This window comes from Cornus florida, unplaced genomic scaffold (genome assembly GCF_030987335.1).
Source record: "Cornus florida cultivar Cherokee Brave unplaced genomic scaffold, ASM3098733v1 CherokeeBrave_3.0.0_Hap2_Chr04, whole genome shotgun sequence".
Classification (NCBI taxonomy): Eukaryota; Viridiplantae; Streptophyta; class Magnoliopsida; order Cornales; family Cornaceae; genus Cornus; species Cornus florida.
In genome coordinates, this window is record NW_026775574.1 from 4,890,790 (window position 1) to 4,906,783 (window position 15,994).

Sequence of the window (15,994 nt, forward strand, 5' to 3'; positions counted from 1 at the left end):
AAGCCTACTAGTATTACTGCAAGTACACTGTTTGTACTGCAATTGCTTCCAAAATTCACATTATGTCAAAACCAAATATTGGCCCCTGTTTATTGATTAATTTACCTTAAATATCTTTCAATGGACTTGTTTGTCTTCTGGTTTAATGCTTTGCCTTTTCGGTTTTGGTTTATTATACTGAGCCCAGTTTGGAATTGTATGCGTGCATGAATGCCAATGTATTAAGGCCTGAGGGATTGATACGGTGAGATTTGTTCTTATCCTATACATTAATGCATACTTTATTAACAAGCTGACAGTGTTTGGGTGCAGCAGGGGTCCACATTTTTCGATGGACCATAGGACATCATAACCGATAATCAAATGGTGATGGGTAAGTGAAAATCAAGTTGGGATCATGCTCTTTGGAACAAGTAACTCAAAAGTATTCAATTATTGTACACTTAAATAATGGATTAATCATTAATTCATTTTCTTATCTTAATTATGACCTGAGTTAGATGAGGAATAAGAACGAATTCGGGAGTGGGATGCAAAAGGATAAATAGTAAAAATTAAAAACAAAAAACGTATAAAAATGAGAATTTGCTTAGAGTATAAAAATGATAAAATATATTCACGATAAGGTTAACTATTTGAGTATTTGACTATTTGGTGATGTTTGCTTATGAAGTTATGAGCTATGTATGATTGATGAAACCAAATTAGGGTAGGTGAATTGTCTGGAGGTTAGGTTGGGGTTTGAGTTTGATTAAGACTTTAAGAGTTTTATTTTATATCTTTAGTTGCTCAAATGATAGACTTGTTACAGTACATTTAGCTTTACGGCTATTGAAGCGGCCATAAAGGTGCGTTCAATTGATAAAAGGTCAAAAAAAAAAAAAAAAAAAAAAATTAAAGTTGATGGTTTATAAAAATTGTAGTATATGTATAATTTTATATGTATACATTTATCTATGTTATGATTGTATCTCATTCTCAGTTACGCAAGACTCCAAATAGTTCAGTGGAGATGGAGTTAATCACGAGGGAGGTTGTCAATGTTAGGTTGACAGAGAGAGAGTGGGTCGATGAGACTATCGCCGCCCCCTCCCTCCACTGGCCCATCCCTTCAAATCCTAAAATTCTAACACTTTGAGGGTACCCATCTGCACCGTGCTAAAAAGACAAAACAGTCCTTTAAAATTTGTGACAAAACTAGAGTCTTTTATTTATAAAAAAATAAGGACAATGCCCAGAGTATGTTTGGATTGAGAGATTTGGAGGGATAGTGAGAGAAAAGAAAAGAAAGGATAGTGTAAATTGTGTTTGGGTAGGTTAAAATAAGAGAAAAGAAAGGATAGGGAGGGATAGCTCTATCTCTCAAAAAATAAGAAGATAGGGAGAGAAATGATAGTGTTTAAGTAGTATTTTAATAATTTCGAAACTACCCTCAATAATTAAAAGGAAGAAATTATTATTTCACTCATATCCCATCTATTTTAAAGGATATGATAATAATTTCATTATTATCATTTTTCTACCCTCTATCATATCCAAATAAGAATACTAATTTTCTTTTCTATCTATTCAAATATAAATAGAAATTATTGCTATCATTTCATTTCATTTCATTTCTTTTCTCTTATAATTAATACTATCATTTCATTTCTTTTCTCTCCTACTTATCCAAACGCACCCTTAGTTACTCATTGATGAGTAATTTCACACCACTCACTCCTTATGTGTTTTAATAAAAGAATAACATGTCAGTTTTAATAACAAAATTAGCAAAAAGAGAAGAAAGTTGGATCGACTCGTTTAAATCACATCAGTTTTAATAGACACCGTTTAAATTGGGTAAAAACTCTTTCTCTTTTCTCTCTCTCTTTCATCCATTCCCCCAACTTTCTCCACCGTTCTTCTTCTTCACCCTTTCTCTTTTTCATTGCTTCCCAAACCCATGCCCTCCTCTCTCTCCACTATTTTTCTTCTTTTCACCTTCATAGATCTACCCTTCAACTTCCTCGTGCTTTGCATGTAAAGTGAGGTCTGATAGTGGATCTAGAAACTGTTGCCCAATTAGCGTTCAGCCTTGGCTCTTTCCATACATGCCTTACTTCCCTATGCATACAAGGTCTAAATAGACCTTTTACATTCAAATTACCAAGTATTAGTAAAGGAGATTCGTTGGTAAAAAGCATCACGTCCCATTCAACAACAAAAGCATTAGTAGTTTGAACTGAAAGGCAAACTAAGGACAGCGAGCAAGCGTCCCAAGCCGACTCAACTTGCAAAGGGCTGCGTGTGGGCGCTCAACATGCCCTGGTTCAGTTTATTAAGCAGTTCTGTCGGTGACATTCAGTATGGAATAGACAAGGGGTTTCCTATCTCCATAGACAGGTATCTCGAGATTGGTTTGGTGATCAACCGGTAGATTTGGAAATCGATGAGAGAAAGAACAGTGGAGATAGGAGGGCGTGGATTTAGGAATCGATGAGAGAGAGGAAAAGAGAAAGGGGGGTCGATCTGACTTTTTTTTTTTAAATTATTTTACTAATTTTGTTATTAAAACTTATGTGTTAATTTTTATTGAAACACGGAAGGGGTAAGTAGGGTGAAGTTACTCACCGTGAGTACCTACGCATTATCCTAAAAATAATAGGTATTTGGCGAATAAATTCAATTTACACCTCACTCGTTAAATACTAGTGAAGTCTAATTACATTTGCATTACAACTCCATCCATCAAACTCGAGCACACTTAAGGCTGCAACTCAGGCGAGCCCAACCCAAAATAACTTGAGTCCAGCTCGAAATTTATGGGCTTAGGCAATATTTTTCTAATTTCGGTTTGAGTTTGGACTGAATATTTTGAGCCAGAAATCAATTCGGTCCGAGCTTGGATTGATGTGCGATGAAACCCAAAGTCCAACCCGAGCATGAAAATATTATATATATTTATAACTAAACTTATATCACGAGCATGATAGGCGAAGCTGGTAGTGTGTTTGTTGGGACAGAAGGCCGAAAATAGAAAATCCAATGAGGACGGTTTGGGAATTTTATCTCTGTGACCAGATAATTTGCTCATTATAAAGAGGGCATTCTTGGCATCACGGAAAAATTCGATAAGGACTGTTTGGTAGACACTCATCTATGTTGTCCTATTGTTACCTTTTCATTGCAGAGAAAACAAAAGACGTTTAACTTCGTCTCCGCTCAAAACTATAATTTCTATAAACCGGTGACGACATCGGAGAGAAAAATACACACACATTTTCGTGTGTATATATATATAGAGCTCGTGATTGATCAGTTGTTGTATCAATGGCGTGCTCGAGTTTGGTAAAGTTGAACGCATCGTCTTCACAGTGGATTGGTCAACAATCCTTTAGTCAACGGCCTGGATCGTCCCCTAGGTTGGCCTCTCACCGCCTTTCCGTCGTCCGCGCCGGATCTTACACCGACGAGCTCGTCCGAACCGCCGTGAGTTCCTTTTTCCCCCATCAATTAATCACATACAACAAACACACAACTATAAAATATATATACAAATGTGTGTGTAAATTTAGTGCTTGTTTGCATGCTTTGTTTACTTATCATTGAATTATTTTTGTTTAAAAGCTCTGTTCGCTTTTATTCTCGCTTGTTCTCATTGAAGATTTGTGTATACGTTGATTAATTAGCTGTTAAATTTGTGAACTTTGATCTTAATTTGCGATTTTTTGGTGTGTGTTGTTTGGTTTGCATATATTTTTATTCCTGTAATTGATGATAACCCACTCTATTACAGAACTTCTTATTTTTAAAGAATCATGGTTGCTCGAAACGATATAATTTATAGAAAAGATGATTAAATATATATATATACATATATATATATATATATATACACATATATATTGACAATTATTATATGGAAAGATGATTAATTTATTGAATGATGTGATCTTTGTTAGCACGACCGAGTAATTGAATTCCTTTAATGCTGATACGACAGTTTGTGTTTGTGAACACATCATATTCACCAATGGGGTTTGTTAAATTCTTTTTTTCCTAGTTAATGGGGTTTGTTAAATTCATATTTACCTACTTGATTTTCCAAAATCTGTGTTTTTGACTTCCAAAACCCTGACTTTCTGAATAGCCTGTCTAGTATGTTTCTTCATATGGTTCCTTTTCTTGGAAGGACAGTCATTTGTTTACAGAAAAATTATATTTTGGTAGAATTGTTTGCCAAATTATGTCAACGTTTTGAATTTTCTACGAATTTTTTTTGAAAATGGAACCGATTAATGGAGAAAGGCTTCTATTGGCGTTGATTTGACTGTTTGAACCTAACGCTTTTATTTGCATTGCAACAAATTGTTCACTGTCCAAGTTGTCTTTTGTATCTATTTTTCTTATTTTGTCGGGATGATTCCCTTTTCTTTCGTTGTTCTCTTACCCTACTTTTCTTCTGATAAATATATGCTTCTTAATCTAAGATCTCTGACTTGTTATGCTATGAGAAAAAGCTCTTTTTTAGCTTATAGTGCTACAAATTTCTATGATCTTATCATACTACAAACTACCAATAGAGTGTGCATCGATGTGAAAATATATAAGCCAGATGTATATGTGTGTGCGTGTGCAAACATGCAGTCTTATTTACCTTTTGTTTCTTTTTGGATGGGTTAGAAATCTATTGCATCTCCTGGTCGTGGTATCCTTGCAATTGATGAATCAAATGCTACGTGTGGGAAGAGGTTAGCGTCTATTGGCCTGGACAATACAGAAGTCAACCGGCAAGCGTATAGACAACTTTTGTTGACTACTCCTGGCCTTGGTGAATATATTTCTGGTGCCATTCTCTTCGAGGAGACTCTTTATCAGTCGACAACAAATGGGAAGAAGTTTGTGGATTGCTTGAATGAAGAAAATATTGTACCGGGCATCAAAGTTGACAAGGTATGCTTTCATGACATTTGCCATAGTTTTAGAAAATTTTATATTTCATCATTTGACCTGAGATATTTGTCTTAGTAATAACTTCTCTCTCCCAATTGTCATCTTTTGCACATGTTTTCAGGGTTTGGTTCCCCTACCAGGATCCAACAATGAATCTTGGTGCCAAGGATTAGATGGATTGGCTTCTAGATCAGCTGAATACTATAAGCAAGGTGCTCGTTTTGCAAAGTGGTAAGTTATTTCTTATCTTGCACATACATGTACCTGTTAGTTTATGTGAAACTTTCTGGTTTTAAGCATAGTAGTTTATATTTATGTGGAAAAGGAAATATTATGAACCAACGGGCTAGTGGCCTAGTGGTATCTGCCTCTTACTTCCCAAAGGGAGGTCAGGGGTTCAAGTCTTAGAAGAGACGTGTGTGTGAGTATCAACTAGGAAAAAAAAAAGAAATATTATGGCATAGTTCTTACCACTTTGCGTCTGTTTGAAATAAAATTCTAGGCGCACAGTTGTCAGCATTCCTTGTGGTCCTTCTGCTTTGGCTGTGAAAGAAGCTGCATGGGGACTCGCACGTTATGCTGCTATCTCTCAGGTATTACTTCATCTTATAAATCTGTCTTTTACTGGATATACTAAAACTTGTCTAGTGAAGTAAGAGATAGAGAATATTTAATACTGAACTGTCCTCTCAAGTACTTTGTTCGTCCAATGCTTGCAAACTAGGTTCTTTAGGTGTCAAAAGGAAACACAGATGAAAACTTCTGATCTAAGTTTCCAATACAAGTGTGTTTTGGGGGAAATCTTGAAATAATGTGCTTGTAAGCATTAGTTCTTGTATGGATAGATTCACAATTAACTGTTTGGAAAATTTGGTGGGTCATAGTTGAGATGCAGGGGATTAATGTAGAAGGCAAATATCCTGAGTAGTTATTTCTTATTTGTACTAGCCTATGAAAATTCAACTCCTGCCTTCTCCAGTTCTGCCAACCCAAATTGTTAATGAAATACAAAATTTAATTCAAATTTTTGTGCCTTCTTGGCACTGGATTCAAGGACATGGCAAAATGATGTCATCCAAAAAAGTTGAGTGTATTTACCTTTTAATGTTTATTCATTACAGAACTCCTCATGGATCAATAATGATATGGTTTGTGAACTTTGTGGTTAATAAAGAATGAGAGAGTTTTACAGCTTTTGGGTTTTTTGACTGCTTCTTTGACAGGTTAAAGAGTTTTATTAAGTTTTAATCATCAATTTGGCCCCCACTACTTTATTGTGTGTCAAATGGCATTCTGGATTTCTCTTGCATTGGACCTATCTGAGGATGTTTGGGTTCATTGAGTAAACAAATTAGAATTGAAATAAATACTACAAGTCTACAAAGAGACAGACTTGTTTGAGATTTTTTATTTTTTATTTACTTAATCCCTGTTTCTCCCCCCTCAAATTGTTTCGATCATTTTGCAATCGTTTTTTATTATTGTGATTTCTTGTGTAGGACAATGGTCTTGTGCCTATTGTGGAACCTGAGATTCTTCTCGACGGAGACCACCCAATTGAGAGGACACTTGAGGTGGCAGAGAGTGTGTGGGCAGAAGTCTTCTACTACTTGGCAGAGAACAATGTTAAGTTTGAAGGGATACTACTTAAGCCCAGCATGGTAACACCAGGGGCTGAACATAAGGTGAAAGCTTCTCCAGAGACTGTTGCCAAATATACACTCACCATGCTGAAGAGGAGAGTACCTCCTGCAGTTCCAGGAATCATGGTACAAACTCCTGAACCAATTTTGGTGAAATTAAAGTGCTTCATTACTTATACCTATTTTTGCAACGATTGAGTTATATCCTTTGAGTTTTTATAGCCAAAGTTTACTGAATACAGTGAAGGTTAACATTTCCAATGGTTATGTTTAACTACCATTCTACAATGTCTTTAGCAAACAAAGACAGAGATGGTCAAGCTGATATAATTTTGGCCAACAATGCATCTAAGATGCTGTTACATTGACTCACACGATGGCAATTTTCTAATTCAGTAATATTTGTTTGTGACTTTGTGTTTGATGTGGAACAAGAGCAGTTTCAACTCCTTGGATCTTAATAATGGTGTCAATGGCCAATACCAATATACCTTGGTCAATTATCTATTCGTGTCCTTTTGAATTATCTTGGTACTAATGATGATTTGGCCTCTGCACCTTGTTGCTATTTATGCGTTGTTATACCATTTTCACACGTATATGTTCTTGATTTCTATTTGTCTTTTATTATTGATTTCTAAATAAATTATTTCTTTACTTTGTAGTTCTTGTCTGGGGGACAATCTGAAATGGAAGCAACTCTAAATCTGAATGCAATGAACCAGAGCCCCAACCCATGGCATGTTTCCTTCTCCTATGCACGTGCCCTACAGAACTCTGTGCTTAAGACATGGCAAGGACATCCCGAGAATGTAGAAGCTGCACAAAAGGCGCTTTTGATGCGTGCAAAGGCAAATTCCATGGCTCAGCTTGGAAGGTACTCTGCTGAAGAAGAGAGCGAGGAAGCTAAGAAAGGAATGTTCGTTAAGGGCTACACCTACTAATCCCGAGTTTAATGCAAATTCCATTTCTTGTACCGTTCTATATGTGTACTTTCTACGTATGCAATTTTTCCTTATTTTTAGAAGTGGGTGCTGAAGAGACTTACTAGTTAGGCTTACATTTTTCCTTCATGCTCTTCGGCTCTCTCAATAGGTGAGTGCTTCTGAATAATTCCTTTCTGAGAAGAGAAATTCTCGAACTTAAACCCACGAAAAAAGACGGGGTTTGTGAAAGAGAGGGTGCATGTACCATCTTTAATTTATGTTCATTAAAAGACCTGGATCTTGAGACTGTTACCAGAGTTCATTTTGGTACTGTGAACTGTGGAAAAGGCTTGAAATGTTCTTAATGATTTTATTTGTAATTTAATCTTCTTATTATTTTCTTTCAGTCACTCGCCTGATAGTTTGTCTCACTTAATTGCTCAAAATCTCAAACATAGAACAATTGCAGAAGATAAATTTATTGAGAGGATTTATATTGTGCAATGTAGCTATTGGAATGCTAATGTTTTTTATTTAGTTTGTGATGGTAATTATATTTTTCTCCAGTATTAAAATCTTGGGTAGGACAAGAGTTCATCAAATTTTTATATGGGAATGCTGAAGAAGAAGACAGCTAATTTTATTATACTATGTTAGTACACTTCATGATTGTTAAGGGCATGCCAAACCAGAGGCCAGGCCTTGGTGCAACGATAAGTTTGTTTTGTTGTGATCCGACTCTTTCAGATCTTGCAATAACGGGAGTTGTGCGTTGATCTAATCCTTTATTGAGATGGGTTAGACTAGAATTTTGGTTTGCGTTTGAATGTCATGTGAAATGATTCTTTTATCAGTACGATTTTTTGTCTTTTTTGGAAATTTATGTTTTTATATGTCATTTTGAAAGATTAATCATTTTTTATCTTATGTGAAAACTAAAATCAAAGTCCACTCATTGCTTAGTAAGATGGTGAAAAGGGTATTGCTTACAATAATGGTAAAAGTTTGAATTCACAACTGTTTGAATGCAACTTCGAGTTTCAAACGGAATAATCACTTTGTACAAAATAATAAGTTAAGTCTTGTCTATTCACTCTCTCGAATTTGTGTATTTTTTTTTTTTTTTTTAAAATTTGAAATCGAGTCTGATTTAGCTGTGTAGGCTACCTAATGCAACTTTTTCTTACGTAGAAAATGTCGTGCCACACCCTTACGACTGGGGATGGGAAGCACTCGATCCTCCAAATTTCCAAGGGCCGCCAGGGGTAAACCGGACAACACCGCAGACCTGACCTTAAATAGCAATCACCATTATCATCCTATGTTATATATAAATACTCAGATGATATGTAACTTACATGTTCCAATCAGTTTGATGCATGAACCTGTCAATTAACCTTTAGGAATCTCCCTAACCCTTATGCCTGGTGACCTCTCACAAACCCTATCATGAGAATCGATCAATCAACATCTTTCCTTTTCTCTCAATTAATTGCATTACTATACCGAGAAATTCTACAATACTTTCATAGTACCTCGAGATACTTTGATTGAGGACGATACCATTAGTTAAAATATTTTCGGATATTGTAGAATTTTTCCTTTAGTTCGGACTAATGCTTTATTCAATAATGGCGGAAAAGTTAGGTCAGGATTGCATAAATGTTGTTACTAGCACCATGAGAGAGAGAATAAAAAAATAAAAGAGTGAAAAAACTGCACTTACCAGCTAAGTGCCCAAATATAAAGCTCTGGTTCAAGAGCACTAATAAATTTTTCTTATTTATTTTTTATTCTAACAAATTAAGAAAAAGGAACTCGAATCCGGTCACACTCGTTCGGATGCCCACTAACAAATAAATTGAGACATGTAGATTTGATCTGCTCAATTGTAGCTTTTGGACCCAGTTTGGGAGCAGTAAAGGGCAATCTCATTACAAGTTAGCTGCCTAGTTACATCAATCTAATAAACATGGTAGGTTGTAGGTTGCAAGTTGCAACTCTCTCGTCAAGGACAAATTCAGGAATTGTTAATGAAGGGCTAATATTAAACAATGAAAAATTGAGAATCGAAAGATTAAAGAGTTGAAATTTTTTAGAGAAAATAGGGTTAGACTTTAAAGGAAGAGAATGAGTGAGCTCTCTGTTTTGTGCAAGATTAAGAATTTAGGAGTTCTTTGTGGTTTGGCTTAGTGATTGTTTAAGGCTTACTTGACTTAGGCCTTTATTTTAAAATTGTAACTTAAATATTAGGCTTTGTTTGGATGGGTTAAAATTGGATAGCTAATACAACTACTAATTTATTTATTTATTTTAAACATTAGGCTAAATATACCTATACTAAAAAAAAAAATTTTTTTTTTTTTTTTAGGGGGGGTTCAAGCCCACCCAAGCCCTCCCTTGGATCCGCCACTGCATCAACCTAATATGAAATTTCTCTTTCACACAGTAATTCATGGCAAGTAATTAACAATTCAACTCTCAAAAAAAAAAAAAAAAAAACTCTCAATTTTATCTTTAGGCTGTCTTCGGCCTCATGAAATTGTAGTTTTAGTTTTAGAATTGAAATTGATGGAATTGAAAAAAAATTTAGTTCATTTCTGAGTTATTTTTCTCCAATTCCATCCATTCTAATTCCAATTCCAAAACTTTAATTTCAAGGCCGGTTTGAATTGGCTTTTTAAATGCTATTTTTGACTTTTTGGGCTTGTAAGCTGTTTGGATTAGCATTCAAATAGTTTAAGAAAAAGAGTTTTCGGGGCTTAGAAGACCGTTTTGGATAAGTTGGTACCCTCTAGCTTCTTCAAAACGCTCTTCTATAATACAGGAGAAGAGTTTTGGGTGTATTAATGAAACTTTTTAAATAGCAAACGTATTCTTTATATTACCTCATAAGAAAATAAAATTCTAATCTATTCCTATAAAACAATCCTTAATTATCAGCTTGTTGCGGTGAGATTTAAAATTAATTACTATTTTTTAATTCTATGATTTTAAAGAGTGCATTTTGTACTCGTCTGCAGTCATCCTAATGTTATTTTTTGAGTACTGAATTGGTACTTTAAATTTGAGATCGAAAAATATTTAATTTAAAATTTCATTATATATATATATATATATATATATAATGCTCACAAAAATAATAAAAAGTACTTGCAGAAGTGAGACATTATTTATGTATTGTTACTACAGTTGAGATAAAGATTTCTAAATTTTCATTTTACAATATTTGCATTTATTTGGTCTCATCAAAATATTAATTTTATTTTATAAGTTCAATAATTTTCATAAGTGGACTGGATGCAATTGACATGTTTGGACGAATGCTTGTATAGTCGCATGTCAGTTCCCTGTTGTCGTCATCTCTCTCATTATCATCTACCAAATTATTTCTCGATTCTTCTTATGACTTGAGCAAGTCTAAATTAACAATTCACTTGAAGCATAAACTATTTGATTGTAAAAAATAATATTAATTTGAAATTAAATTATGACAAAATATATATATATTGTTGCAGGTTGCTCTTTTCAACAGCTGCTTAGCTCATTCTGACCTTCCGTGCATGTTGTTCTAAGTTTCTTTTTTTTTTTTTTTTTTTAGGTTTATAATCTCATCATCTGTATAATTTTAAATTCTTCCGTACTTTTCCTAATTCATACAACTTCCTTTGTTTTAAATTATTATCAAAGTTTCTGGAGACTTGGATGCTGAACCTAATTTAAAAGGATTTGTTGTTCCTGTACCCAGCTTGGAACAGTAAACACACACACACACACACTAACTTTTACATACTCAGTGCTGGTTTTCATGTATCTACAAAATACTTGTTTCTAAAATTAGTTTTTTTTTTTTTTAATAAAAGTATTAGGGTGGATATGTAACAACAGTTTTTCAAGATTGAAATCAAAGAAACAGTCACCCCCATATGTGAAGGCAAAACTCTAATCATTTGACTTTTCATAATGAAGTGTCGTGCACGGGTCTAACCTTATATAAGGAGAGTCGATGTAAAGTAGTTTCATTGTGCACGCAATGGAAGGATCATCTTGTAACTTGCTAGCTCTATACAACGAGGGACGGGTATTGTTCCATTGTGATTTAGATGTTACGGATTTAAAACTGAAAATAATATTTTTATATGAAAGTTATATCGTGTACATATCTAATCAGGAACAACTTGTTCACGGTACTGCCCTCATAGATTCTCATTCTTGTGATCAATAAAAAAGGGCATTATATAAATATGCAAATATATATAATAATATGCTTATATATATATATATATATATATAAATAAATTAAAGATATTAGAATAAGAACAAGTTGTTTGAGTAGATGATTATTATAGGGCATCAAGAGTGTGGTCGGTGGATATGCAAATCTTCTTTAGACGGTGGAGATTTGCATTATCTTCTCTAAACTCTTTTATTAATTTAATTTAATTTAGTTTAGTTTAGTTGTACCATTCACTGTTTCAACTAGTTTTTGTTTTTTAATTTAATGACCTGATATCACGGAAAAATATCTTTCTCTTTGTCCAAACAGGTCCAATCTCTCCACCGCCCAACGCGTCGTCTTTTACCTGTTGCAGATTCTGGTGACAATTTCTTTTCCACCTCCTATAACAATTAATTAATTCCTCGTTGTAATGAGTCTATGAATTCTTATATATATATATATATATAAAATTTTAAGTGGCCAAATCACTTGTTTATATTAATTGGGATGTTAACTTGTACCTGTAACATCATTTTATTAAATTCATACCACCCATAATCCAACAAGCTTTGTACATTGTTTTGTCATAACAAGTGGTGGAAAACAAACCACCACAAATATCTTATTACTATTTCTTTTGGCTTATCAAACCTTATTTTTGACCACAAAACCATGCTTTTTTTTTCTCTCGTCTTTTTCAAATTTCTTTATGCTAGTGCTTTTGATGATTTTCAAATAATTGGAGTTGAAAATTAAAATAATTTATTCGTCTCAAAAAAAAAAAAAAAATTTGTTTAGTTTTTAAATTTTTGTTGTATTAAAATAATTTTTTTAATTCAAAATTCAATGTATTATTTTTTTAATACTATTTTTTATTTACTCTACTTACCTTGAAATTATAAAAACATGTAAACCTACCATAGAAGGGTATATTTAAAAATTTATTCCCTAATGTTATAATAAAAAAATAATCTAATTTTTTTTTATTAAAAAAATTAGATTCTAAAAAATGAAAATATTAGATATTGCGCGTTCTCATTCATTAGTTAAATTAAAAGATGTAATAAGTATTGGAAAAAAAAAAAAAAAAAAAGTTCTAATAAAGTATTTTAAAATTGAAATAGATTATAGTGTGTGCAAATGGTGGACCAAAAGAGATTGTATTTTACTCTATTGTATTCATAATGTTAGGAAGTAATACTATTATTTTGTTGAACAAAGCTATTATTGGAAAGATGAGAGAAAGTGAGTTCAATTAAGAGCCACACTTTTGATAGACTTGCTCTGGTTTTTTAACATCACATGTGTGGTGGCTCAAATTGAGGCGTCAAGCCTCCCACGCCTCTCATTTTGTCATGTGTTTCATTCTGCAGACACTGAAGTCAAATGGTCGGTCACTTTTCGTGGTCGGAAGTTTCGTGTTCGGAAGTTTGTATTCGAGTTATTTTGTATCATCTCTTTCCTCCATTAACTCTTAATATTATTGTCAATGGTATAAAAAAATAATAAATAAAAATAAAAATAAAAATTCCACACAGTTTTACCTTACTTCAACATCACTTGATAACATGACAACTAATGTGTATTGTACAATGAATGTTCAAATGATTCTTCCACAAAGAAAAATCTTCCTTTTTGGATTTGCTGTTTGTAAAAAATACCTCGAATACCTAAATCCTGCACCTTCAGGTAGCTTTATTAAAGAAAATTCTAATCTCCTTTTTATTTTAAGTTTTTATTTTACCAACCTTTCGGATGATAGGCTGATTTTAGCATAAGACCAAATGCTAATTTATTTGGATCCCAAAGATGTAGTTGGTAAAAAGATCTTCAAATTACTAATTATTATTATTTTTTTCAGTTTTGCTTTTGAAATAGTAATTTATATATATATAGTGTGGATGAATTATGACAGATGGTATCAAAGTCAATCTCTCCTGAAAAATGAAGGATTGTGCATAAGTTCATATAAGTTAAACAAGCGAAAACACTCGGTTCTAAGAGGGGGTGGGTTAGATCAGCAAGAACACCTGAGTTCCAAAAAAGAGTGATTGTGACCTCTCATATCGTTCGAGGGGGAAATGTTTGATAATACTTATATGTATAGACACACTTTAACCATATAGACGCGTTAATAAACAATATTTACAAAATGTGAAGGCTTTGCCACTTGGATTGATCATTAATATATATAAATAAATATTCTATTATTAACTATAATTTTTCTTTTGACAACATTTTTGTTATCATGATTGATATTGATAAAATATTTGACTATATTAAAATAAAAAATTACAAAATTTATCTTACACTTGTTCAAATTTGAATTCTTTTTCTTAAAGCATGATGCCAAAAATCTCCAACTATTTAGGTCCCTCGTGATAAGACAGGTAGAACACAACATGTTAACCACATTCACACATCACTTCCCATATGGTTTCGTGTTACTGTGTGTCTGTATGTATCTTCTAGAGCAATTAACAAAGCAATACAATACCACACAATATTTATATATATATATATATAATTAAATCAACCATAAGGTGTTGGCACTCTCTGCTCATTGCACCGTTGCATTCTCGATTTCCGTTAACTCCTCCACCACCTCCCTTCTCCCTCTCTCTCTCTCTCTAAAGCACTTTTCTTTCTCTGTACCTTTCTATATATACAGGCTCGTGCCTTCCACATATATTAAAATCAAAAGATGGGATTACAGGGCCAGCTGAGCGACGTATCATCGGAATCGATCCCAATCCTTGTAGTGGCAGTCGTCGCCAGCTGCGTAAGTTATCTTCGCTCCCTCCTTTTCGCTCTCCTCCGACCAATGGGCCTCTCTCCGAGATTCGATTCCGACGAGGTCGACGAGGGGCTATTGGGCGCCGTGGGCTCAGGATTATCCGGTCTGATCTTGCTGGCCGAGCAGCTCAATTTGAACCGGGTTTTCTCCTACCGGTACGGCGAAGATGGTGGTGCGACGGCCGGCTCTGATTGCGTGGTGTGCTTGTCCGGTTTGAGAGACGGTGACCAGGTGCGCAAGTTAGCGTGCCGCCACATCTTCCACAAGGATTGCTTTGAGGGATGGCTCGATCACCTCAACTTCAACTGTCCTCTCTGCCGGTCGCCGCTGGTTTCGGAGGAGCGCGTGGCTCTCACGGACCGGCGCGTGAATGGGGACCTTGTCACGTGGTTCTCTTTGCGGTGAATGGGGGTCATGGGTTTGTATGTATGGATCGTATGATGATGTTGATGGTGAATGATCATATGTATCATCAAGTCATCAGAGTGGGAGATGAGCTAGATATGAGTTTTTTACTTTTTACCGTTGTACAACTTTTGATTTTGCCCATTTAATTTTTTTTTTTTTTTTACCCTCCTTAAATTTAGATTCTTTGTTTTTAATTTTTCCACTAGTTTTTTGAAGAGCTCTGGAAGGGTTCTTTTTTCACCGCTGTAAATTTTCCTTTTTTGTATTTTTAGTTTTTTCGGATAAATAAAGAAGTTTTTTTCTCAAGTATTACACTAAAATGTTGCCTTTTAATCTGTATAATGTTTCTTGCTGATTGAATGGAATTGTTGAGATGGTGGCAGATGGTGAATAAATGAATTGGAGATTTAGATTTGAATATGAGGAAATTTAGTTCAAAATTTTAATTATTACATATTTTTAAAATTTTAAATTCCAGTAATTGATTTAAAATTTGTTTGACATGTGTTTTGTTTTTAGTGTTTTTGTTTTTATTGGGTATTAGTGAAAAAACATACCGAGTGTTTAATAAAAAAATATTTTATTTTGTATAGTATTGAATATTAATTTGGTATTTTTACATATTTCAAAACGGCTATGATAGTGATGAACGATAATTTTTTTTAAAAAAAAATTCTTAAATTATATTTTTAAATTAACCATTATATTTTTTATACTTGTAGATTTTTTTTACCAAGTATGTTTTCATGTTTTTTATTTAAAAAATTATGCAACAAATGGACAATTTCAAACATGCATCGGACTACCATTCAAAACATTTTATCACAAAACGTAGTTTTTTTTTTTTTTTTTTTTTTTTGGTCAAAATAAAATGTCAAAAATAAAACGTAAACCAAATCAGGCCTTAGTATTTCAGTCTTGAGTCTTGTGTTAAACTGATGATCATATGACTATTTACATTTATAAACAAATCACATGTGTAAGCCATTGTGGCCGTCTGCTGTGTGGTATTATTGTGTACCGCACATGATTTTTTTTCTCCTATAAGTTGAGAAAAACTTGTATTACA

The 15,994-nt window shown here is 33.7% G+C and overlaps 2 protein-coding genes across 2 annotated transcripts; both read left to right on the forward strand.

Moving 5' to 3' along the window:
- Positions 1 to 3,156: 3,156 nt before the first annotated feature.
- LOC132302569 (fructose-bisphosphate aldolase 3, chloroplastic-like) lies at positions 3,157 to 7,907 on the forward strand. The gene is made up of 6 exons (XM_059799469.1): positions 3,157 to 3,468; positions 4,663 to 4,932; positions 5,054 to 5,163; positions 5,435 to 5,525; positions 6,432 to 6,701; positions 7,241 to 7,907. The coding sequence occupies exons 1-6, from the start codon at positions 3,310 to 3,312 to the stop codon at positions 7,517 to 7,519; spliced, it is 1,179 nt and encodes a 392-aa protein (XP_059655452.1). The 5' UTR covers positions 3,157 to 3,309; the 3' UTR covers positions 7,520 to 7,907.
- A 6,223-nt stretch (positions 7,908 to 14,130) lies between these two features.
- On the forward strand, positions 14,131 to 15,237 carry LOC132302570 (E3 ubiquitin-protein ligase RHA2A). Its single transcript, XM_059799470.1, has one exon. It carries the CDS (start codon positions 14,425 to 14,427, stop codon positions 14,920 to 14,922), a length of 498 nt encoding a protein of 165 aa, XP_059655453.1. The 5' UTR covers positions 14,131 to 14,424; the 3' UTR covers positions 14,923 to 15,237.
- The last annotated feature ends 757 nt before the right edge of the window (positions 15,238 to 15,994 follow it).

Coding starts and splice junctions, on each gene's coding strand:
- LOC132302569 (XM_059799469.1), top strand. CDS start 3,310: ATGGCGTGCTCGAGTTTGGTAAAGTTGAACGCATCGTCTTCACAGTGG. Junction 5,526..6,431: donor GTTATGCTGCTATCTCTCAG/GTATTACTTCAT, acceptor TTTCTTGTGTAG/GACAATGGTCTTGTGCCTAT. Junction 6,702..7,240: donor CTGCAGTTCCAGGAATCATG/GTACAAACTCCT, acceptor TTTACTTTGTAG/TTCTTGTCTGGGGGACAATC.
- LOC132302570 (XM_059799470.1), top strand. CDS start 14,425: ATGGGATTACAGGGCCAGCTGAGCGACGTATCATCGGAATCGATCCCA.